Source organism: Durio zibethinus, chromosome 14 (assembly GCF_047325235.1).
Source record: "Durio zibethinus cultivar Kanyao isolate XHJ-2024 chromosome 14, ASM4732523v1, whole genome shotgun sequence".
Classification (NCBI taxonomy): Eukaryota; Viridiplantae; Streptophyta; class Magnoliopsida; order Malvales; family Malvaceae; genus Durio; species Durio zibethinus.
The window spans coordinates 24,819,432-24,841,185 of NC_143175.1; the positions used below are offsets into that span (position 1 = coordinate 24,819,432).

General features: G+C 35.9%; 6 protein-coding genes and 1 non-coding gene across 10 annotated transcripts; 4 read left to right on the plus strand and 3 right to left on the minus strand.

The window, feature by feature from the left end:
* Positions 1-1,463: 1,463 nt before the first annotated feature.
* On the minus strand, positions 1,464-2,012 carry LOC111293872 (histone H4). Its single transcript, XM_022886908.2, has one exon. The coding sequence runs from the start codon at positions 1,945-1,947 to the stop codon at positions 1,636-1,638; it is 312 nt and encodes a 103-aa protein (XP_022742643.1). The 5' UTR covers positions 1,948-2,012; the 3' UTR covers positions 1,464-1,635.
* A 149-nt stretch (positions 2,013-2,161) lies between these two features.
* On the plus strand, positions 2,162-4,797 carry ORC2 (origin recognition complex second largest subunit 2). Of its 2 annotated transcripts, XM_022886904.2 has the most exons (7): positions 2,162-2,400; positions 2,569-2,717; positions 2,805-2,911; positions 3,013-3,145; positions 3,279-3,573; positions 4,182-4,409; positions 4,485-4,797. In XM_022886904.2, the coding sequence occupies exons 2-7, from the start codon at positions 2,589-2,591 to the stop codon at positions 4,679-4,681; spliced, it is 1,089 nt and encodes a 362-aa protein (XP_022742639.1). In that variant the 5' UTR covers positions 2,162-2,400; positions 2,569-2,588; the 3' UTR covers positions 4,682-4,797. The 2 variants fall into 2 exon arrangements, with proteins under 2 accessions (XP_022742639.1, XP_022742638.1); XM_022886903.2 differs by lacking the exon at positions 2,162-2,400 and having other exon boundaries at positions 2,407-2,717.
* A 110-nt stretch (positions 4,798-4,907) lies between these two features.
* LOC111293871 (uncharacterized) lies at positions 4,908-7,024 on the minus strand. Of its 2 annotated transcripts, XM_022886906.2 has the most exons (5): positions 6,670-7,011; positions 6,327-6,492; positions 5,991-6,202; positions 5,707-5,883; positions 4,908-5,174 (listed from the first exon to the last, which is right to left on the minus strand). In XM_022886906.2, exons 1-5 carry the CDS (start codon positions 6,841-6,843, stop codon positions 5,088-5,090), a joined length of 816 nt encoding a protein of 271 aa, XP_022742641.1. In that variant the 5' UTR covers positions 6,844-7,011; the 3' UTR covers positions 4,908-5,087. The 2 variants fall into 2 exon arrangements, with proteins under 2 accessions (XP_022742641.1, XP_022742640.1); XM_022886905.2 differs by lacking the exon at positions 4,908-5,174 and having other exon boundaries at positions 5,458-5,883; positions 6,670-7,024.
* A 961-nt stretch (positions 7,025-7,985) lies between these two features.
* TRNAH-GUG (transfer RNA histidin (anticodon GUG)) lies at positions 7,986-8,057 on the plus strand. The gene has a single exon. It is a non-coding gene; the product is annotated as a tRNA-His (tRNA).
* LOC111295679 (dolichyl-diphosphooligosaccharide--protein glycosyltransferase subunit 4A) lies at positions 8,052-9,718 on the plus strand. Of its 2 annotated transcripts, none has more exons than XR_016327855.1 (2): positions 8,052-8,246; positions 9,228-9,718. XR_016327855.1 is itself a non-coding variant. In XM_022889287.2 (2 exons), the coding sequence occupies exon 2, from the start codon at positions 8,913-8,915 to the stop codon at positions 9,024-9,026; it is 114 nt and encodes a 37-aa protein (XP_022745022.1). In that variant the 5' UTR covers positions 8,162-8,246; the 3' UTR covers positions 9,027-9,181. The 2 variants fall into 2 exon arrangements, 1 of the variants encoding a protein (XP_022745022.1); XM_022889287.2 differs by lacking the exon at positions 9,228-9,718 and adding an exon at positions 8,913-9,181 and having other exon boundaries at positions 8,162-8,246.
* A 1,229-nt stretch (positions 9,719-10,947) lies between these two features.
* LOC111295678 (heat shock cognate 70 kDa protein 2-like) lies at positions 10,948-13,927 on the plus strand. The gene is made up of 2 exons (XM_022889286.2): positions 10,948-11,272; positions 12,067-13,927. The coding sequence occupies exons 1-2, from the start codon at positions 11,059-11,061 to the stop codon at positions 13,791-13,793; spliced, it is 1,941 nt and encodes a 646-aa protein (XP_022745021.1). The 5' UTR covers positions 10,948-11,058; the 3' UTR covers positions 13,794-13,927.
* Positions 13,928-16,175: 2,248 nt separating this feature from the next.
* LOC111295093 (uncharacterized) lies at positions 16,176-19,007 on the minus strand. The gene is made up of 2 exons (XM_022888458.2): positions 18,579-19,007; positions 16,176-18,077 (listed from the first exon to the last, which is right to left on the minus strand). Exon 2 carries the CDS (start codon positions 17,882-17,884, stop codon positions 16,412-16,414), a length of 1,473 nt encoding a protein of 490 aa, XP_022744193.1. The 5' UTR covers positions 17,885-18,077; positions 18,579-19,007; the 3' UTR covers positions 16,176-16,411.
* Between the last annotated feature and the right edge of the window lie 2,747 nt (positions 19,008-21,754).

The following is a 21,754-nucleotide window of genomic DNA, read 5'->3' on the forward strand; positions in this document are numbered from 1 at the left end:
GGAGAGATTTTGGAAGGCAGGGCTAGCTAAAACTAGCACTGCCTTGTTCCCTTTTGTTAATGAAGCTGTTAGATTCAGACTCTGGCATCAAAGAATATAGTTGGGGACTTGGTAAACAGGGATCACTGTAATGCTTGGGGTTGAACATCAGAACATTCCTGTTTGCTTAATCTGTTTTCTTTGTACTGCTACAAGCAGGATGTTCACCATGTAGCATCTGGTATGCTTCTTTTGGATAAACGAATAAATTGCAGTTATCCCAGTATTCTGGTTTGGGGATGATTGGTAGATGGAGTTAAGGTGGTAGAATGACTGAGCACCCAGCAGTTAAGTGGCCGTTGCAAGGTTCGTTAAAAACGAAGGATTAATGTGCATTTTTCCATCAAATATTGGTCATAGATTCACATTTTTCCTAAATAAATTGTAACGCCATTAATGTGCATTTTTTTTAATTAAATCAGGAATTGGATGAGGCTGCTGTAGTGGCAGAATTCAGAAGCAAAATGGGATGGAATCTAACAATAGAATCGCTGACATTAAAATTATTGTACAAAGCATATTGATTGCTGATATTGACCATTCATTGTAAATTGATTAGCAAGTATTCTTCAAGTTTTGTCCCTATTTCAAAGGCTTTTTATTCATCAAAAAACAGGATGATAAGAATATATATCATCACTACTGCCATGAGAACAGGATGCAAACCCTTTGGGCCACAGTGGCAATGGCCCAGTACTCTGGGCTCCGTTACAAATCCACGATCCATTAGGACTGCCACTGAACGTGGTACTATCTTTACCACCCTTGATTGACCAGTCTCCATCGATGGCCCACATTTTCTATCATCTGCTGCTCACTCCCTCCCCGCTATTGTTTGTGGAAGGGCAAGGCGATCATCGTCTCCCTTACGGTCTCTGCCACGTGGGAAATATCGTCATGAATGGTGGACAATGCAGACATAGCTCCGTGGGCCTGAGACTCCACCCAATGGACTCTAGGCCTGGAAAGCTCCAGATCCAGCAACTCGATCCTGACACTCGCTTGCCAAGCCTGTTAATGAAAGGAAGCCCATTCCTTCTTGCCCGATGACTTCAAGAGCGTTCCATGAGTTCAACAAGGTACATTATGAAAAGCTTGAGTTGGGATTTTTTTGTGCTTCTGGTTGACTCGATTAGGCTGAGAGCGCGTTCCTAAGGCCATGGTGGCAAGCTAAGACCCTAAACTCCTCCTTCGAATTGTCCGTGTTGTTCAAGTTACATAATTCCGGTAAGCAGGGCAGAGCAACCGCGGGCCGGCTTGCAGATGGCCGTAGCGGTTGGGGTTGTGACAAAGATGGTGCAAGTCCAATGGCACAACAGCAATAAAACCCAAAATACAAATTAATACCCAAATTTAAAAGGTGCCCTAGAAAATGAAACCAGGAAATCGAATATTTAAAAGCAGATATTGAAAATTCAATTGGATTTTGGAATGAAATTCTGAGTCAAATTTCATTGCAGATTGAGATCAAGATACAATTTACTAAAACAAACTAAAGCAAACCTAAAACATCAAACTACAGATAGCCAAACAAAAGCTTACAACAAACTGTAGCAAAGATTTACAAAATCCAACTAATCATAACCTAAAGCCAACTTAACCACCGAAACCGTAAAGAGTCCTGCCCTGCCTCTTTAGAGCGTACACAACATCCATGGCGGTAACAGTCTTGCGCCTAGCGTGCTCCGTATAGGTAACGGCATCACGGATCACATTTTCCAGAAAGATCTTGAGGACACCACGTGTCTCCTCGTAGATCAAACCACTGATTCTCTTCACGCCACCTCTACGTGCCAACCTTCGAATCGCCGGCTTGGTGATGCCCTGAATGTTATCCCGAAGCACCTTCCTGTGCCTCTTGGCTCCTCCCTTTCCCAATCCTTTGCCTCCCTTTCCACGGCCCGACATTGTTTTGAGGAGTTCTTGAGAGAAGAAGAATAAACTGAAAAATATTTTAGCTGTTTGGAAAAAGAAGATGTTGGAAGCGGTTTAAATAGGGAGGTTGTGGGGGTGTGTTTTCGGGATTACCTAAGGGAGGAGTATATGTGCCGTTGGATTGGAACATTATCGACAGTAACTATTAGTGATCCGTGGCTTTTGATTTTATTGGTTGGAGCTCGAAATGTATCGATCCACGTCATGTGTATTTGTGCGCTTTCGAACCGTCGATTCAGTTCTCATCTACGGCTCTCGATTCCCCAATCGATCGGCTTGGTGAACTGTTGTTTCCTCGGATTGCTTAGGTGGAATGTTTCCACAAAATCCAAATTCCCTCCCAGATTTTCTATTTTTGCTTTCCCACTTTGCTTTTTTATATTTTTAGCATATGCGGAGGAAAATGGGCAGGCCCAACAACTCCGGGTCAGTACTGACTTGTATATCCAGTCTGGTGCCCCGAAATGAAGATGGCGGGAAGAGACCCTAATCGATAGGGGCTAGGGCACCCATGTTTTTAAGTGTTCTTTTTCTAATTTGGAGTTTGGTATCATAGTTCACAACAATTTCAGTTCACCTTTGCATTTTTTACAGTTTAAAGCGGATCGGAAGACATGGATTTTAACGATCCAGAGGAAGAGGAATTCGGGTTCTCAAGAAATTATTTCTTGGCAAAAGAACTGGGTAGTTCTGGAAAAAAATCTGCACGTAAACTCTCTGATATCAACGTCGTCGACGAACAGGTGCTTTAACTTACCTTCAAATTCCCGTTAAATACCAGAACCTAATCTAGAGCTTTCGATTTTCATCGGTTATTTTTAACATTGTAGGAACTCAGAGCAGCTGCAGCTACTATTGAACCGAAGCATCAGAAAGACATTGAAGCTTTAATAAACAGTTACAAAAGTTTATACCCAAAATGGGTTTTTGAGCTAAGGTATTTTAAAGTCCCTTTTTTTTCAATTCCAAGATGTTACGTTGAAATTGATATTGGCCTAATGTTCCACTGTTTAATTGTGTTTTTGAGTTTTTTTCCAGATGTGGTTTTGGCCTTTTAATGTATGGGTTTGGATCAAAAAAGCCATTGATTGAAGATTTTGCTTCAACAGCTTTGACAGAGTATTCTGTTGTTGTAATCAATGGCTACCTTCAATCAATTAATATAAAGCAGGTGCAATTTTCTTTACATAACATTCCAATGCTGCTTTTTTAGTTTAATAGCTGTTATATTTCTAATGTTAAAATGCTTTTTCTTTTTCAATAAAGGTTTCTTGAGCTCTTTTTTTTTTTTTTTTTTAATGTAGGTTATAATAGGCTTAGCTGAGATTCTATGGGAACAATTGAAATTAAAACGAAGGATTCCATCAGGGAACTTGCCTAAGGTTCAACAGCCATTTAGTTCTCGATCTATGGATGATCTGTTAGCGTTTTTGGATGGACCAGAGATGGAGGAGAATGATAGTTTCATATGTATTATCGTTCACAATATTGATGGGCCTGGGTTAAGAGATCCTGAAACTCAGCAATATCTTGCACAACTTGCTTCTTGTTCTCATATTCGTGTTGTTGCCTCTATTGACCATGTGAATGCACCTCTTTGTAAGTAAACTCTTGTTTCTACTGTCAATCAATAGATAGGTAACTAGCTCACTCATGACTCGTCGGTTTTAAGTGTTGCCAACAATTGTTATTGGTAATCTTGATAGTGTTGCAATGTGGTCTTTAAATTTATTTTTTAAAGTATTTTTTAGCCAAATATGTTTCTGATAATGCTGCAGTTTTTTCTTGGATGCTGCAAAGAATATGGTAATGTTTTGTGTGCTTTTCATAGCAATAATTTTGTATGCTTTAATGAGAAAGAAAAATCAGATAGGGTGATAGCAGTTATTTTGTTATATAACTTTCAAATAGTGAAAATGTTTCATTCTTGTCTTGAACAATGTCGGATGTTGTGTTAGGCTTGAAGGTCTCTCCTTGTGACCCAGGACAAACCTAGTAAATGGAAATGTGTTTGTCGTCATGCTAATCATCAGAAAAAAGGATCCTTCTTGGGAGGTTGGGGGGTCTTTAGTAATCTCTTATGTGGTTTCCAATAAATGTTGTAATATAACTCCCTTCTTGAAAGGAATGAAGATATTTAGCATTTTAGAATATTAAAGATTTTCATGTCATTGATCCTTATAACCGCAACTTGGTTTTGATGTTAGTGTGGGACAAGAAGATGGTTCATACACAATTTAACTGGTACTGGTATCATGTTCCTACATTTGCTCCATACAAGGTTGAAGGTCTCTTTTTTCCTATGATTCTTGCACATGGCAGTAGTAACCAGAGTGCCAAAACAGCTGCAATAGTTTTACAGAGTTTGACACCTAATGCTCAGAGTGTCTTCAGGATTCTTGCAGAACATCAACTGTCTCATCCTGATGATGAAGGCAAGTAGTTGTTTGGGATTTGGAGTATCATTTATGTCATTTTAGGTCCTAATATACTCACTTTTTATCTTTTAGGGATGGCAATTGATAATCTGTACTCCGTCTCTCGAGAACGATTCCTTGTCAGTAGCCAGGTTACACTGAATGCTCACCTGACTGAGTTCAAAGATCATGAGCTTGTTAAGACCAGAAGGCATCCCGATGGCCAGGATTGCTTGTATATTCCTCTTGCAACCGAGGCCCTTCAAAAGTTATTATCTGAGATTGGTTGATATATATTAGCCTTGCATGTAAAATGGGATATATGTCTCGTACGGTTCATGCAGCCATTGCAAAATGAATTGTCTTGAACAATCAATACATAACAATTGCAACTCATTTGTTTAAAGGAACCATGAACGGTTTGAACCTGATCGAGCACAGGCTGAGCCTAAGAATAAAAAGTTAAGCCAAGCTAAGGCGCTTAAGTAGACTCCCTCCCAAATCAAGACCAGCAAGTGACTCAAACCGGAAGTGGTGCATAAATTGATATTTGGCTTGAATTATACAAATTACACACATTAGTACAACTTGTGTATAAATCTTCATGTTGCTTGTTGGTTTAAATGAACCATTAATAGTAGAAAATTAGCTATTTAGGGAACACCAAATTAATGGATAATGACACAACAAAGGCCGTTAGTGTATGTCATGCGGAAATTGCCCCTGAAGAGAGCTACTTTCTTGTGCCCGCTGAAGATGGAGCCTTAAGGTGTAGTTGTTCAGCTAAATCCAAAAAACAAAAAACAGTTATAATCAGAGTTTGTTTCCCCCTCAAGCACTACAATTAGAGGCTTACAGCTAAAACCTTAGGCAGAGAAGGTTTGAAATATAGAAACAAAAAAAAAAAAAAAAAAGTTCAATATGAATTGAGCTACTGGTGGCCTGTGTAGTGAAATGGCATGACGAATAGAAAATCATAAAGCATACCATAAATTGTCCCTCTAGCAGTGTAAGCGAATCTTCAAATACCACAACAAGCACGGGGACCATGTATGTTTGGAAACAGTTATTAAAAACAAAAAATATCAACGCTTATTAATCCGAATGATAAGGAGTTTGGTTTCTCTTAAATAAAGTCTCGGTTTTGAGTATTGTGAATGGAGAAAACAGACTTGGGAGAGCTTATCCCCCTTACAAGATTCGACCCAGCTCGATTTCGAATTAATCAGGACCCAAAGTGACTATCAGATACCGAAAGATTCCATACCAAAAAAACAGTAATAAAAAACAGGATGTAAAATAAAAAAATGAATACCTCTAAAGTTCGAACTTGTTCTAGGTACTGGCTGAGTGTGAGCTTCAAGTGTTGTACTTCTCTTTCCTTTCCCTCTTGCTCTAAATTGCGTTCATGCTGAATTGCAACAGCTTTCCTCAAAATCTGATTTTTATCTAACAAGCTCTGCAAATGTTCCTTCAAGGAAGCATACTCCATCTGCTTCATAATCATGTACCACAGAAATCGATCAGCATGTAAATGATGGGAGTGAGGCAACAAACAAGTCGGTCATCATCTTGGAAGAAAGATTGAGGCAAAATTACCTCCTCAGCAACTCTTTTGTTGGCAGTTATACTTCCCTCAAAGGCTTCCAAAATCCTTGCAGCACGCCCCCTAGCATCGTTGATATTGGTTGCACTCATCATCTCGTGCACAAACAAATCTACCCACTTAGGACTATCAACAGTAGTTCCATTATCAAACTTTTGTTTGATATTATCTACATCTTCAACATTCTGTTCTGACATTTGACTACCTGGTTTACATAGAAAGCACAAAATCCACCGTCAGTTTCAAATGAAACACGACATGCTAACACGATGAAAAGTGACTGAAAAACAAAAGCAACTAAGCAAGAACAATTTAAACAAACAACTTACACGTAGCAGTCCCATGAACAGGAATATCAGTACAATTTCCAGTTCTCGCATAATCAAAGCTATGTGGTGGTTTATTTCTTTCCTCAAGATCGGAGGAAAGAGCGTTCAAACTCTCCCTTAGATCTTCAATCTTATTGTTGTGATTTCTAAGAGTGGTTGTTATTAACTAAACACAGAATCATGAAACAAGCTTAGCACATCATAAAGGTTTTAAACAAAGAAGATAGTAAATGAACCTTTTAAGGAACAAAACATCAAAATTTCACAAGTATCTTTAAACAAAAGCCAAATAAAACATAGGAAATCAATAACGAAAAAGAATAACATTTGAACAGAAATGAACCTCAGGATCAAAAGAAGGGAACATTTGCAACATAGTTGAAGCCGGGTCATCGGGTCTGGACTCAGAATCCGACGATGGGTTCGGAGATTCAAAACTGGAACACCTAAATCTCTTGGGAGAAGATCCGAATATTTCTTCAAATCCCACCCTTTTCCCACAAACCCCTGCAGACATGGCTCCTCTTAAAACCTTAAAAAGGGGTTTAAAGTTTTATCCTCAAATTAACAAATTCTTTTTATTTAAAAAAAAAAAAAACACTTCGATCTGGAAGTAGAACCCTTATTATTGGGTTCAAATTAAATCGAACAGTAAACGGTTGATGCAAGGAAAGTACCCAGGAGACAGGAGTTGAGTTGCTTTCATTTTGATTCGGTGTATCTCGGAGTACCGGTTTTGGATGTGATAACAATGTTGGGAACCCTGATGGACCATGCTAACGGCAATGATGGTTTGTCGAAGATTCCTTTTGATGTTAGGGATTAAAAGGTAATAGCATAACATTGTTGCACCTTACAATTTTTTTATTATAGTTGTAAAATTATTATTTCACAAGTGAATAAAATTATTACATTTGCATTTATTATATTATTACTTATTTTAATCTTATACCATTCTGATGAAATTAAAATGATAATTTTCTTTTATTACAAAGTACGAGGTTAATGTTGGATTTTTAAAGTCAAAATAATCACAACCGAAAAAGAAGACAACATTTTCCAGCTTAGCAGGCTGTAATATTAAACCATTTAATTTTTAGAGCGAAAATTGTGTTGATTTTAAATTGTTACTATGATTTTGTAAAAGATTGAGAGTTCACGTTAAATTTTGAAACACAATATTCTAACATCATTGTCGGATGAGAAGAATTTGTTTACTTGTTAAGTAGTTGAGCATGAAAAAAATAAAATTGTCATATTCGTGATAAATTTAATTTAATCAATGAATATTGACTTAGGAGATAAATTTTTTTTATTTTTTTTTAATTGTTTGAATTTAAATTTGTTATAGTATAAAAAATAATTTTTGATAAACTTTTTAAATTTAACACAAATAAACCCATTTGAATACATTAAAAAAATCAAACCTAAAAGCTTCTTCCAACTAAAAAATGAACTTAGTTTGAAAGAAAAGTTAAGATGCCTTCTCCTATGCAAGGGTAATAGAAGAGGGGTTTCTTACAGTACTTGGCTGGCTTGTCAAGTAATGACAAAAAATGATGTAAAACGAAGACAATTGAGATTTTAAAATGGATTACATCTCAAGCTAGAAATGATAGCACAAGATTCTTTAAATCATTTGAAGCAAAATTGCCACTTGTGGCTGTGGTTTAGTGGTAAGAATTCCACGTTGTGGCCGTGGAGACCTGGGCTCGAATCCCAGCAGCCACATCTATTCGTTGTTTATCCCTTTTTAAGTTAAATTTTATTATTTACAAACATTGTTTTAAACGACTTCGTTTATAAGCCAACTTAAAAAACGTTCTTGTTATATACAGTCTTGTTCAAGGGTTTTTCTGGTTTCTGACCATTTTGGGATTCTTCGGGATACTCGTCTTCATTACTCGCAAAGCTGTCATCGTAAGAGTTCTAAATTTTACAATTAAATCTTGTTTTAGATCTTTAATAATACAATTTCCTTTTCCCAATTTTCTATATCTTTAATTTTTTATTTACAATTTTTAGGTTAAGTTTTTGAGATAATTAATATTGTAATTTCCGTTTATTTGATATCAGAATCACCGACTATTAACTGTTATCTTTTGAATTTTCGGTTACATGATCTTGTAGTTCAAGAAAGATTCAATCTCTTTTCCCCTAATGGTCCTTGAATGATCCATAATTGCCTCATAAGAGACTTTGTTTTCGTATTTTAAGTTTTGATCGGAATAATGAATTCCAATGTGTTTAATTCGAGTGTTTGGCAGTTTGGGTTTCGTGTATTTTAACTCATGACTTGGATTGTAAGTGAATCGTTGGGGGTTTCTTGTTCTGATTTGGCCGTTTGCTGTGTTCTGATATGCGTTTGCTGTGTTCTGATATGCCTTTTTGGTTTCTGTTTGGATAAAATAAACTTTAGGTTAAGGAATAAGGATACAGAGAAGAGTACAGAGTCAATTAGAATTCACATTCCCTCAAATGTCATTAATGGTCTTTTTTTCCCAGCCTGATTTGGCCATGAAATAAGATTAAATTTTTATGTTCGGAAACTGATTTAATCTGTTACTTTTGCTTGTAATGTCTCAGATGATTGACGATCAAGACCTTGGCTTCTTTGCGAATTTCCTTGGAATCTTCATTTTCGTTCTGGTTATAGCTTATCATTACGTGATGGCTGACCCAAAATATGAAGGCAATTGAGGATTTTTAACTTGTTTTAAAGTTGCCTACAATGGACATTTAGATAATAGTTTTGTAGACTGAGTTGTTTCAGAAATGGAGACAAATGAATGTTGTTAAAAACTTTCAAAAAATTATTGCTATAAATGTCATCTTATTGCTGATGCTTTGCTTCAGATTTATTTATATCTGTTTGTTTTGTTTTTGCTTTACATGCACAAGTTCTTAAGTGCTTTAGCAGCAATTGATGGGCACTGACTTCCTCAGGCAACTGCTTTGAACGTATAGTTCAGCTTCAGCGCTTGAGGCTGCATTGTGTTGGACATGCAGCTAATGTCTTGGACTTAAAGTGGGGGTGTCATGTTAAAGGTGGTCGATCATGTGGTCCATGCTGTTTCAAATACAGCTTCAAGGAAACATATAATTCTCGAAGAATTATGTAAATTTCACTGAAATCCTCCTTGATAGGTCTATAGCAACTGAGATCGGGTATTCTTTCTGTACTTGAGGTTATGGGTAGCTAGAAAGTAGTAAGTGATGGACTAGTGAAGTGGGAGTTATATTTTTCATGTGGCATTAAGCTTAGATAACAGTTCATACGAATTTATACGTCTTGCTGGATTTACGCAATTTCTTTATTTATGTGGCTTCTCTCTTCAAATTATTAATGAAGAACCCCTAGGATGCTTATACAGAGAACCATTTGGCTCTTATTCTTAAGCTTCTCTTCAGCTTCATTAATCTCAGTCTTCTTGGCAGCTCCCATTGTTTGTTGAAGGAAAGACCTACAAATCTCCGCCATGACGTCTTATTCAGGCCTCAAACGTGTAGAGACATCTGCATTTGGTGGTTTTCCCAACTCGAGGTCATGGGATTCATTTTTCATTTGCAAATTGCAACTCGTTTTCAAGCTCTGCTAGGGACTTGACTAGTAACACCTCAGGCATTTCAGTAAAGACCCAGTTTTGTCCGTGAGATGATCTAGATCATTGTTTATGGATCTACCCCCAATTAATTCCCACCCTCTGGGATGCTTCTGAGAGAAATTCAATATGGTGGATCACAAAGGGTAATAAATCTGCCATTTTGTAAATAGGCCTTAGAAGTTTATTGTAAATAGTAGTATGTTTTTCATTATTCTGAACTTTACCACTTAAGTTAACAAAGACATTTGCATTGATTAAAAACATGGTATGATTATGTTCATAAATAGAAAAGGGTTAATGTCATATTTTGTCTTTATATTGTATATATACATTTAATTTGGTACATGTATTTTAAAAATTTTTAAATACAAAATCAACTCGTGAGATAATGTAGTATTTGAAATTAATATATTGACGTGGGGTCAAACATGACATTATGCTAATAAAAAATTCACTATTTATAACAAAACAATTATATTTACAAGTAAATATCCGGAAAAAAAACTTATTATTTTCATTTTTTTCAAGTAAATTTTTTATGCATTATAATCCATCAATTTTCTTTGTAACTTCCATACCCTTTCATCAAAATAAATTCAGCACGTGAACAAAAACAACAAAGTGTTGCCCGACAAAGACAAAAGTAAAAGCAGAGAAAAAAAACAGTCTTTGATTTTCTCTTTTTTTTTTTTCGCCGTGGAATCTTCTTGGACGGCGACGGTCCCATGAGAACAGCCTTAACGAGCAGCCTTAACGAGATGCACCTGTCTTACACGTAACCTTTTTCAGCCAATGAACATTAGATCTGTGCGGACGGTCTAGATCCAATCAAATCACTGTACACAGGTGGCACGAAATTACTGGATATTTAGAACCTACTATTTAGAAAGCCCCGTACAAATCGCAGAAAATAAGTTTCAAGATCGGACGGCTCCTAAAGTCCGGGGATTAGAACATTCTGGAAACTAAACATAAAAAGACCTCTATTTAAACAGACTATTTTCTTCTTGCTAAGCAACTTGAAACCCTAATTGTTAGCAGCTGTTTTTCTCGTTTATTCGTTTTTTTTTTCTTCTTCATTCTTTTTTATTTTCTTTTTCGTCGGCACTGCTAAAGAAGAGAAAGTAATGGCCGGTAAAGGAGAAGGTCCAGCGATCGGAATCGATCTCGGAACCACTTATTCTTGCGTTGGCGTTTGGCAACATGATCGTGTTGAGATCATTGCCAACGATCAAGGTAACAGAACGACGCCGTCTTATGTTGGCTTTACTGATACCGAGCGTTTGATCGGCGATGCAGCAAAGAACCAGGTCGCCATGAACCCCGTGAACACCGTCTTCGGTAAGCCTTGACTCTGTTTTGTCATTTTATTAGGACTTTACTTTCTTTTGCATAGTTTAGATCTTGTCTTTTTATTGGATCTGGATTTGTCTTGTTTAGATCTATGCGTAGGTTGGTTTTTGATAAGTAGAAAAATAGAGATCTGAACTTTATTAGCTAAGGTTGCTGAGATTTACCGAGGAACCACTGTAGCTTGAACTTAGATTCTTGTTCAGATCTGAATCTTTTTTATTTTGAAACTTGAGGTAAAATCTATTCAATACTGTGGACTATCCTAAATGAGAATTTTGACTTGTTCGTTAGACCTGTTTTGTTTAGCTTTTGTTTTAGTTATAGTTTTTGTTTGATCTATGGCTCTTAGTCTTAAACAGATTAAATTATTTGTTTTGTTGATAATCATATTCGTTTATTGTTAATTGTTCTCAACATTGAAGTTTTATTCAATTTTCATTTTTTTAAATCTAGTTCTATTAAATATAGTTCTAGTATGTAAAATTAGAATACTTTTATGTGATCATTGTTTTTGCATAATAAGTATAAAATAACTTAGGTTATAATCTTTACTGTTCGCTATTTTAAGATCGAATTTTTTGGTACAGTTTTGGATGTGTCTGTTTTAATTGGAGTTGTGAGATAAGCTTTGATTAAGTTAAGTAGTTATATTAGGTATTGCATCTCATCAATGGCTTGAAAATTATTAGCAATTTGTAGATTGAAGTTTTGTGGTTACCGTCCTGTTTATTTTGTTATCATTTGAATTTGTTTGGGTGAACTAATGTGTTTTGGTGTTACAGATGCAAAGAGGTTGATTGGTCGTAGATTCAGTGATGCCTCTGTTCAGAGTGATATTAAATTGTGGCCATTCAAGGTCATCTCTGGGCCTGGTGACAAGCCCATGATTGTTGTTTCTTACAAGGGTGAGGACAAGCAATTTGCTGCTGAGGAGATCTCTTCTATGGTACTCATGAAGATGCGTGAAATTGCCGAGGCTTACCTTGGCTCTACAGTTAAGAATGCCGTGGTTACTGTACCTGCATACTTCAATGATTCACAGCGTCAGGCAACAAAGGATGCTGGTGTCATTGCTGGTCTTAATGTCATGCGTATTATTAATGAACCCACGGCTGCGGCCATTGCTTACGGTCTTGACAAGAAGGCTAGTAGTGTCGGCGAAAAGAATGTCTTGATCTTTGATCTTGGTGGTGGTACTTTCGATGTCTCTCTTCTTACAATTGAAGAGGGTATCTTTGAAGTGAAGGCCACTGCTGGAGACACTCACCTTGGAGGTGAAGATTTTGACAACAGGATGGTGAACCACTTTGTGCAGGAGTTCAAGAGAAAGAACAAGAAGGATATTAGTGGTAACCCCAGAGCTCTTAGGAGGTTGAGGACTTCTTGTGAGAGGGCAAAGCGAACTCTCTCATCCACTGCCCAAACCTCCATTGAGATTGACTCCTTGTATGAGGGTATCGACTTTTACTCAACCGTTACCCGTGCCAGATTTGAGGAACTTAACATGGATCTATTCAGAAAGTGTATGGAACCTGTTGAGAAGTGTTTGAGGGATGCCAAGATGGACAAGAGCAGCGTCCATGATGTTGTGCTTGTTGGTGGCTCTACTAGAATTCCCAAGGTTCAGCAGCTTCTGCAGGATTTCTTCAACGGAAAGGAGCTCTGCAAGAGCATCAACCCTGATGAGGCTGTCGCCTATGGTGCTGCAGTCCAAGCTGCTATCTTGAGTGGTGAGGGTAATGAGAAGGTGCAAGATCTTTTGCTCTTGGATGTCACCCCCTTGTCCCTTGGTTTGGAAACTGCTGGTGGTGTCATGACTGTTTTGATTCCAAGGAACACCACCATTCCCACCAAGAAGGAGCAGGTCTTCTCTACCTACTCCGACAACCAGCCTGGTGTATTGATCCAGGTCTATGAAGGTGAGAGAACAAGGACCAGAGATAACAACTTGCTTGGTAAATTCGAGCTCTCAGGTATCCCACCAGCTCCCAGGGGTGTTCCACAGATCACTGTGTGCTTTGATATTGATGCCAACGGTATCTTGAATGTGTCTGCTGAGGATAAAACCACTGGGCAGAAAAACAAAATCACCATTACGAACGACAAGGGAAGGCTTTCCAAGGAGGAAATTGAGAAGATGGTTCAAGAGGCAGAAAAGTACAAGTCTGAGGATGAAGAGCACAAGAAGAAGGTCGAGTCAAAGAACGCACTGGAGAACTATGCTTACAACATGAGAAACACAGTGAGGGATGAGAAGATTGGTGCCAAACTTTCTCCAGAAGATAAGAAGAAGATTGAAGATGCAATTGAGCAGGCCATCCAATGGCTAGACAGCAACCAGCTTGCCGAGGCAGATGAGTTTGAAGACAAGATGAAGGAATTGGAGAGCATCTGCAACCCCATCATTGCAAAAATGTATCAGGGTGCTGGTGCTGACATGGGTGGCATGGATGAGGATGTACCAGCTGGTGGAAGCGGTGCTGGCCCAAAGATTGAGGAAGTGGACTAAGAAAGTAGTCTGATTTCTTTTATCTACTTCTACTATATGTCTTTGGTGTCCGATTCGTTTTGAATCGGATTTAATTATGTCTTTGGTGTTGGTTTCGTTTTGAATCGGATTTATAATCATTTTCTGGGTTTGAACCTCTTCTGAGTATTTTGTCGGAAGCCACTTTTAAGATTTTAAGCAATCTATTATACTTGGATCTTGGAAACAGAAATTTATAATTGGGGGTGTTATTGCCAGGTTCCGGCTCTTTCATAAAGATTTTCATTGCGCAACTATTTTCTTGCTTGGTTTTAATTTTGACGTCAATTGCTTTGGATCCTTTTTTTCGTTTTAAGGTAACAAAAACATTTTTAAATAATCAGGAGCAAAAAATACATGAAGGGAACTTGTAAAATCATTGCTTTTTGATAATTCAGGATCAGATAAAGTTGTGTTTGCAAAACCTTTTTCGATTTTCCTATGTGATTGATAGTATCTTTTCCTTATCAACTTCAACTAGTCATAGGATACTGGAGGCAGGTGGTGGTCCGAAGGCACTAAAGGGTTCGTGGTCCCTTTGGTTGGATAATATTTGTCTTTTTTTTTTTTTTTCATTTTTTCAAAGAATTTAGTGGTTGTTAAGGGTGACAATAATTCTGTTCGAAATAAATTTAGATTGATTTTTTAAATATTATATAATATTATAAAATTTTAAAATTTGATTTAAATTTGAATTAAATTTTTATTTATTCAAATTAAATTAAAATTTATGTTAAATTTAGTTTATTAATTTTTAATTTTTATATATTATTTTAATATAAAATTATTTAAAATTTTTTTTTTAAATATATATATAAATTAAAAAATATATATTTAATTTTTTTATTTTTTATTTTTTGATTTCAATCGAATAAAAAAATTAATTTGAATAGAATCAAATACTATAATTTTTAATCGATTTTTAGATTTTTTAATTTTTTTTCGCTTTTCGTGGGGGTAATAGCAGTCGTAAATGGGATGGGTTGGATGGGTTTGGACTCTGGGTCAAAATTTGACCCAAATGAGATGCTGGTGGCTGCTCTTAATGAAAAACCAAATTTACTCGTTATAAAAAGAAAAAGGAGGTGAGGTCCAAATCCCCATCGCCATGAAACCATTAACCGAAAAAAAAGAGAGTGATGTTCTTATTATAAAATGCGGAAGGTCGAAAATCTAAGCTGAGAGATGGATTGGCTTTTGGAGTTTGGACGCATCATCATTATCATCTTCAACTTCTCCACAAGCTTAGAAGAAGATAACTCAGGATTTTTATACTACAATCTGCTCTCCAAACCAAAAAGTTCTTCCTTTCTAAATTCAACTCAATTTGGTTTCTTTTCTCAACCTTCATAAATGAGACGTTTTTTCTGTTTAAAATTAAAAAGAAAAATATAACGATCCACCTTTCTAACAGCTTTCCCTCCTCACTTCCTGAGATTTTTTTTTTTCTTTTTAATCTGATAGAGGAAAAAGGAGAAGCAAAGCAGACAAAAATCTATATGTAACCGACAAAGAAAATTCCACACAAAAGAACCTGTTGAGCCATAGAATTGGTTTTTGTTCCCTTTTAATTGAAGATAAATAGATAAATCCAATCAAGCTACAGTAATAGTTTAGTCGAAAGGACAAAGTGACAACTATTTTGCTAGACGTTGGACATTGTAGGTTACCAAGGGGAAACGTGTCATTCTAGACCATGGTCCTTGGTTTTAACCCACAGAGTTTCGCCAACCCACTGTCTTAACGATGCAAAAGAGAGGGCCCCCCTTAATTCTTCACTTAGTCCTCACGATAGCTTATTGGTACCTCTTTTCACCCAAATTATCATTTAGATCTTTCTTTTAGATGTAAAAAGTTTGTTAGGTATCACCACTTTATTTGGTTTCAAAAATGTGTTTGCCTTCCACGTTGGGTAGCATTCATTCCTCGCAGAATCAGTGTGTTTGGAATCATTTGACCAAAGTCTTGTCAATGTCGTCTTCTGCTTTGGGTTTGGGTCGACTTCTTCATTTTCATATTCCATGGCTAAACTAAAAGGCTTGTTCAATGAATCAAACTAACAAAACAGTGACATTTACTTTTTTTTTCCTCAGAAGAATTTTCTCGTGACAGTGTCCTAAAGGTTCAGTTGGAAAATGCAACCAAAATTCTTCGTATACGAGAGAAAGAGAAGAGGAAAGTGCATTTATCTGTTGGCCGACATGGTTTTTACAAAAGAATTCTACTTATGGCAGAGATTGTGGTGAGTGCAAACAATTGCATAAGTCAAGACATTAACCCCTAATTAAATTCCATGAGCTGCAACAAGAGCATCGAGAGAAATATTGCTATTACAAACACAATGAAAGGAACTGAAGAGCTAAATAACCAAAAAGTATACTATCTTTATATTAATGACTATAATCAAACATAAGTCTGAAAATCAATTATAGTTACACTCAAATGCTAACCAAAATCATGGGGAAAAAACCATAGCAATGAGCGAGTAAAATTTGCAAAACACATTTTGTTTCATAGATTACACTGTATGGGACAAAGTCAGTAAAACAATGAAGCACCAACCATGGTAACTACCCTTATGATCCTCCATAAATGCTACTTCATGTCAACAAGAGATCATTCCCTACAAGCTTAGGGCGGAGGCAAACACGGATTTCGTGTTCTTCAGGCAATACCCGCAGTTTAGGCACTATAATCTCAAGCACAGAACCCGGACCATCATGATATGCTTCTATGTTAGCATCTTCAGGAATTCGTGTTGACAGTGGAATTTCTCTAACAAACTCCCCAGGAGGGCAATGCTCAGAAGCAGGATCTGTCAGTTTGAAAGTCCTATCATGTCTCTTGATGAAAGGCATGCCGGATGTGCTCACACAAGATACCTTTATGATACCATGAGTGATAGTATTCCTCCAAGAGACCTTGACCCTCTGAAGATCAACAAAAGGCAAGCTGATAATGATTAAGTAACCTGCTTCATCCTCATAGATTGCTTTTGCAGCAGTAACAGGCCCACAGACATTTTTCATTACCCCACTGAAGTCATTTAACCAGTGTGGCTCACTGGGATGAATTTCCATGTCTGGAATTTGGTCAGACGGAGGAATGGCAAGCAAATAGCAATCATCATTTTCGGGCGGGAAAAAGTCTTTCCTCCTTTTTCTGCTGACAAGTGATAAGTCCATCCCGTCACCATAGCTATGGCTAGATGCTTGAGTAGACAAATTGAGCCCAGACCCATTACGCAGCTTCTTTGAGTGAGAATTTGATACACTCTTTAATGGAGGAGGCCTCTCTAGCTCAAAATCAGTGTTTGGAAGGTTTCTCCATGAACTAAAATCACTAGCTTCAGGTGGTATTGTAAAATTTAAATCCCTTCCAGTAAGCTGCATCCACTTTTTCCGTTCTTTCTCATTAACAGCCTTAAGATTTGGAGATGGAACAACTTCAATACCATGCACACACTGGGGGTTTGACAGTCCTCTGTAATGCTTCCGTTGCATCCTGTGTGAACGGACAAATCCCTTATCAGCACAAAACGGAAACGGACGCTCCCCTTGGCGAGAATGCCCATTCATGTAGCTTCTAAGCTGCATCTTACCCAATGCATTCGCTGGTCTCTCCTTGAAAACCCACATGTACAAGTTCTCCATGTCGTGCTGAACCATAAAAACATCCAACTTGAGATCTGATTTATCAAATCCAGAAACACCATTGCTATCACGAATTATCTTGGTCTTTGATTTGTCATTCAAAGCAGGCTTAAAGTAAAAACTAAAGAAAAACCAAGCACCCCATATACCATCTACCCGCTTGGCACATTTTCGTCCTGTCTTAGGAACACTGAGATAGATCTCAGTCTCATAAGCTTGTGAACCGAGCCCAACATCCAAAATATCACAGTGGTCAGAGTTCCATGGCTGCGGGGGAGGGCTACGCTCAGCAGAGAGGGGCAAATTGATATCAGGCGGACGAGAAAGAACAGTTTGCCTATTCATTTCCAAATCGAATTCATCATGAGAAGAAGCGCTTGAATCCATTGATAAAAGAGTGGAAGGGTGATGATTCTCCATTGAGAAGGCCGTGAGAATAGAATCTCCAATTTCAGCTTATCCGGTTCGAGGAGATACGTTTTGTTGCTGGTGGATTGAATTTTTCCATTTCCGGAAAAACAAAGAATTCAACAAAATAACAACCTTATAAACATCTCCATCATCACCACTATCATCATATCAATCACCACATGATCTCCCCTCCATCAAAACCCTAGAATTTATCAATCAGAAAACATACAACAATTCCCACAAAACCCACAGAAATTAACAAAATTTTGTCAAGTGAGTAACCCCAACTTAATATAACAAACCGAACATTTGAAAAAAAGAAAAAAACTTACTTTTCCCCCAAAGAAATGTATATAATGCTAATAATAATACAGTAACGAAAATAAAGGACTCTATTTTAAAAAAGTGAAAAAAAAAATCTCTTCAATCTCTACCAAAGGAGAGAGAGAGAAAGCAAAATTGCTAAAGAAAGACAATATCCAATCCTAACCCCAGAATCTCCCGAAATCCTCCAAACACAGGTGGGAAAGACTGAATCAAAAACATCAAATCCATCAAAAAAGAAAAACCCAATTCTTATTTTTTCCGTTTTGTGAAAAAAAAAATAGATAGAATTTATATATCTAAGTATAAAAAACCCAACTTTGAAGAGAAAGAAGGAAAATTTTTCTAGAAGAGAAGTGAAGGGATCTTCAAAGAGTACCTTTTGGGATAAGCATCATAGAATCGAGATGAAGAGGGACCTCCACGAACTATTATGATGCTCATCTCTACCAAATCATCATTACCTAAAACCTTATCCACCATTGTTGTTTCCTTTCTTTTCTGTTTCTCTTTTTTTCTTTTCTTTTTTTCTTGTCTTCCCTCTATTATGCGTTCACACCTTTTCCTTTTCTTCTTTCCTTTTCATCCTTTGTACTGCCTTCACAAAAGAAACAGAGAAGAGAAGAGAAAAACGGGGCAAAGACAAAAGATTCGAGAAAAAGGACGTGAATGGGACGACAGAAACAGAAACGTGAGGCACCGTCTCATTGTAGAAGAGGTTATGTCAGTTAAAGCCTACACTGGATATCGCCGATTCAACTTGCCGTTACTTAACGATAACGGTGCACTTTTTCTCGCGCCATTTTTTTATAGGTCAAAACTCCACAGTTTCCTGCAACCAGGTTTTACTTATGTTTTTGTTTTTACTTGTTTTTTACTTTTTCCTTTTAAATGTTTCCTTCCTACTTTTAATTTGAATAAATAACTAAAAAATTAATGAAAAATCTATCTTTGTAGCATGGAAGATATATATAATCAAAAGAAAATTTTAATGGGGAATGAAGAATATGGTGAGTTTGATTTTTTTTTAAGTGTTAACATGTGATTTAGTTTTTAAATTATATAATATTTTACGATTTAAAATTTATTAAAAAAATTTTAATTAGATAGTTAAATTTTTTCTTCATCGAATATTTTATTTCCCACATTAATTTTGTTAAAAGTAAATTAATGTGCCAAAAAAATCGATAATATCATGACAATGATACACTTTCATAGGTCACTATTTATCAAGTTAGATTTTTATCTAACTTATTAATCAACGATGTAATATGTTTAAGGAAAATAAAATTTGAGTATTTAATTGTAATTTTTTTTTGTAAATACCAAATCTTTAAAAATAGTATAATTTAAAGACCAAATTATATATTAACCTTTTTTATAAAACAATCAGGAAAGATATAAAATTCTAATTTTATAGATAGATACTATTAAAGATGAGACATTTGGGTTGTTTCCTTTAGGGATGAAATTTAATAATATGATTTTTCTCAATTAAAAAATGGTTGATTTTGATGGTTTTAGAATTTAGAATTTTCCCCATGGGGCTAAACAAGTTCAATTTCTCAAATTGGAAAAATAAAAAGCAAGAAAGCAACAAAATCTTATAGGCATTAATAACCATTTAATGAATATCTTTACAAATCCTTTATTTTGTGGTTTTCTTCACCAATTCTTCATTATTTTGGCAATTTTCATGGGTTGGTTGATAAGCCACCTGGTTTGGAATGGGGATTGGAACTCCCTCTCATGCTTAATGGTGGGTGTGGCTATCAGTACTTTCATAGAGGGATTTCACCAACATTGCCTAACCCCTAAAAATCTCCACCTACTGATCTCGTGAAAAGTGGGTTTGCTTTTTTATTGTGCACTTGATTTGGATCTTCTGCTTTTGAAAATATTAATACAAATTTACTTGCTAAAACCATGTTTTCTTTGAGTTCATAAAATTAATTTCTGATATTTAATGACAAATTCACTCATTTATATGGTATTTCTAAAGATAATGCAGTTTTCCCATGTGCTTACAACAGGACTTTCCTTGATTTATGGAATTTTTATTCTTCAATTTTGATTTAACCATAACAAAATTTTCAGCCTTTTGCAACATTTTCTGTCTGAATATTCATAATTTACTTATAGATAGGCTTGGATTTCATAATTAAAAAATATATATATATATCTTTGAAATGTTATAAAATTCCATTGACCAAAATCAAACAATACCAAAATATGGATAGATTTTGATTTCCCCCTTGGGGGAGAACCACAAATCTCATTTTTTCTTCATAAATTTGACATGAAATAGACAAATAAATTGCATTCTAATTTGGAAAAAAACTTCTAAGACAATGGGATTTTTTTTTTAAGAAACTAAAAAATGACAATAACATAGACAAGATAAACAGAAAAATATATGGTTTTGACAAATATTTAATGAATGATGGGGGGGATGACACTGATCTACACAAATTATCTTTCGACCCATATAAGAAAAGAGCACAGTTGGCTTTGTTTATAAGCACAAAGTGTTAAGGTCACCCTTTCTTTTTCACCCTTATAATAATGGCCCAGAAGTTGCCTCATAGATCACCTAGGGCTAGGCTCTATTATAGGATGATTTTGCATTATTCATGCATTTCTGTGTCTTTGAAGTTTACCTTGTAGTCTCTCGTTTCAGATAGGTGCGAAGAAAATGGAAAGTGGGGTCATGTTAAAGCATATATTATGAGAGCTAAACAGGTCCAACTGGGGAAACTCTATGCTCACTTAGATGCATATATAATGAAGTAAAGAAACCATGTTGCAGCATGCAAAATAAACTTTTATATTTGAGATAATGTTAAAAAATCTAAAAGAAACACTGAAACTGGATGGGGAAAAGAAACAATCTTTACCATTTAAAATTCAGTATTTGACTTGATTGATTTGATTTAATTGGTTAAAATTTATATTTTTTAATAAAGAGATTTTAATTTTGAATTTTATTGTTAGAATTATTTTAAATATATAATTTGTAATCATTTATATTAGACTGTTAAATATAATATATTTTATTTTAAATTAAAGGAACAACTAACCTATCTATCTGAAATAAAAAACTCAATAATTGAAATAACTTATAATAGAGATTTTGAAGGAGATTGGTGGCATTTGGGGATCCTACTCGTCTCACTTATCCAAAAAGTGTAAACTTTTTTGAAGTCTTTTAACATGTGAATAGCAACATCATGGGCCGTATCCAATGAGTTGGTGAGAATCAAATCTTCAAAGCACACGACGTGAATTTTCCATTTTTTTTTTTTTTTCTGTTTTGCCTTTTGCCCACAGGAAACAAGTTATTTGGGCAAATTGCTACATGCCATGTTGTCATTTGATGTATGTAGGCAACCAGCAATGGATCAGAATTTTGAGGATTAAGAAATGTATAGTGGAGAAATTTTTTTTTTCTAATTTTGGCCATAATATGCCTTACATATCTGATATCTTTATGGTGGTTTCTTGATATTAATTTATTTGAATGTTTTTTCTTTTATTTAATTAATGTGCTCCAAG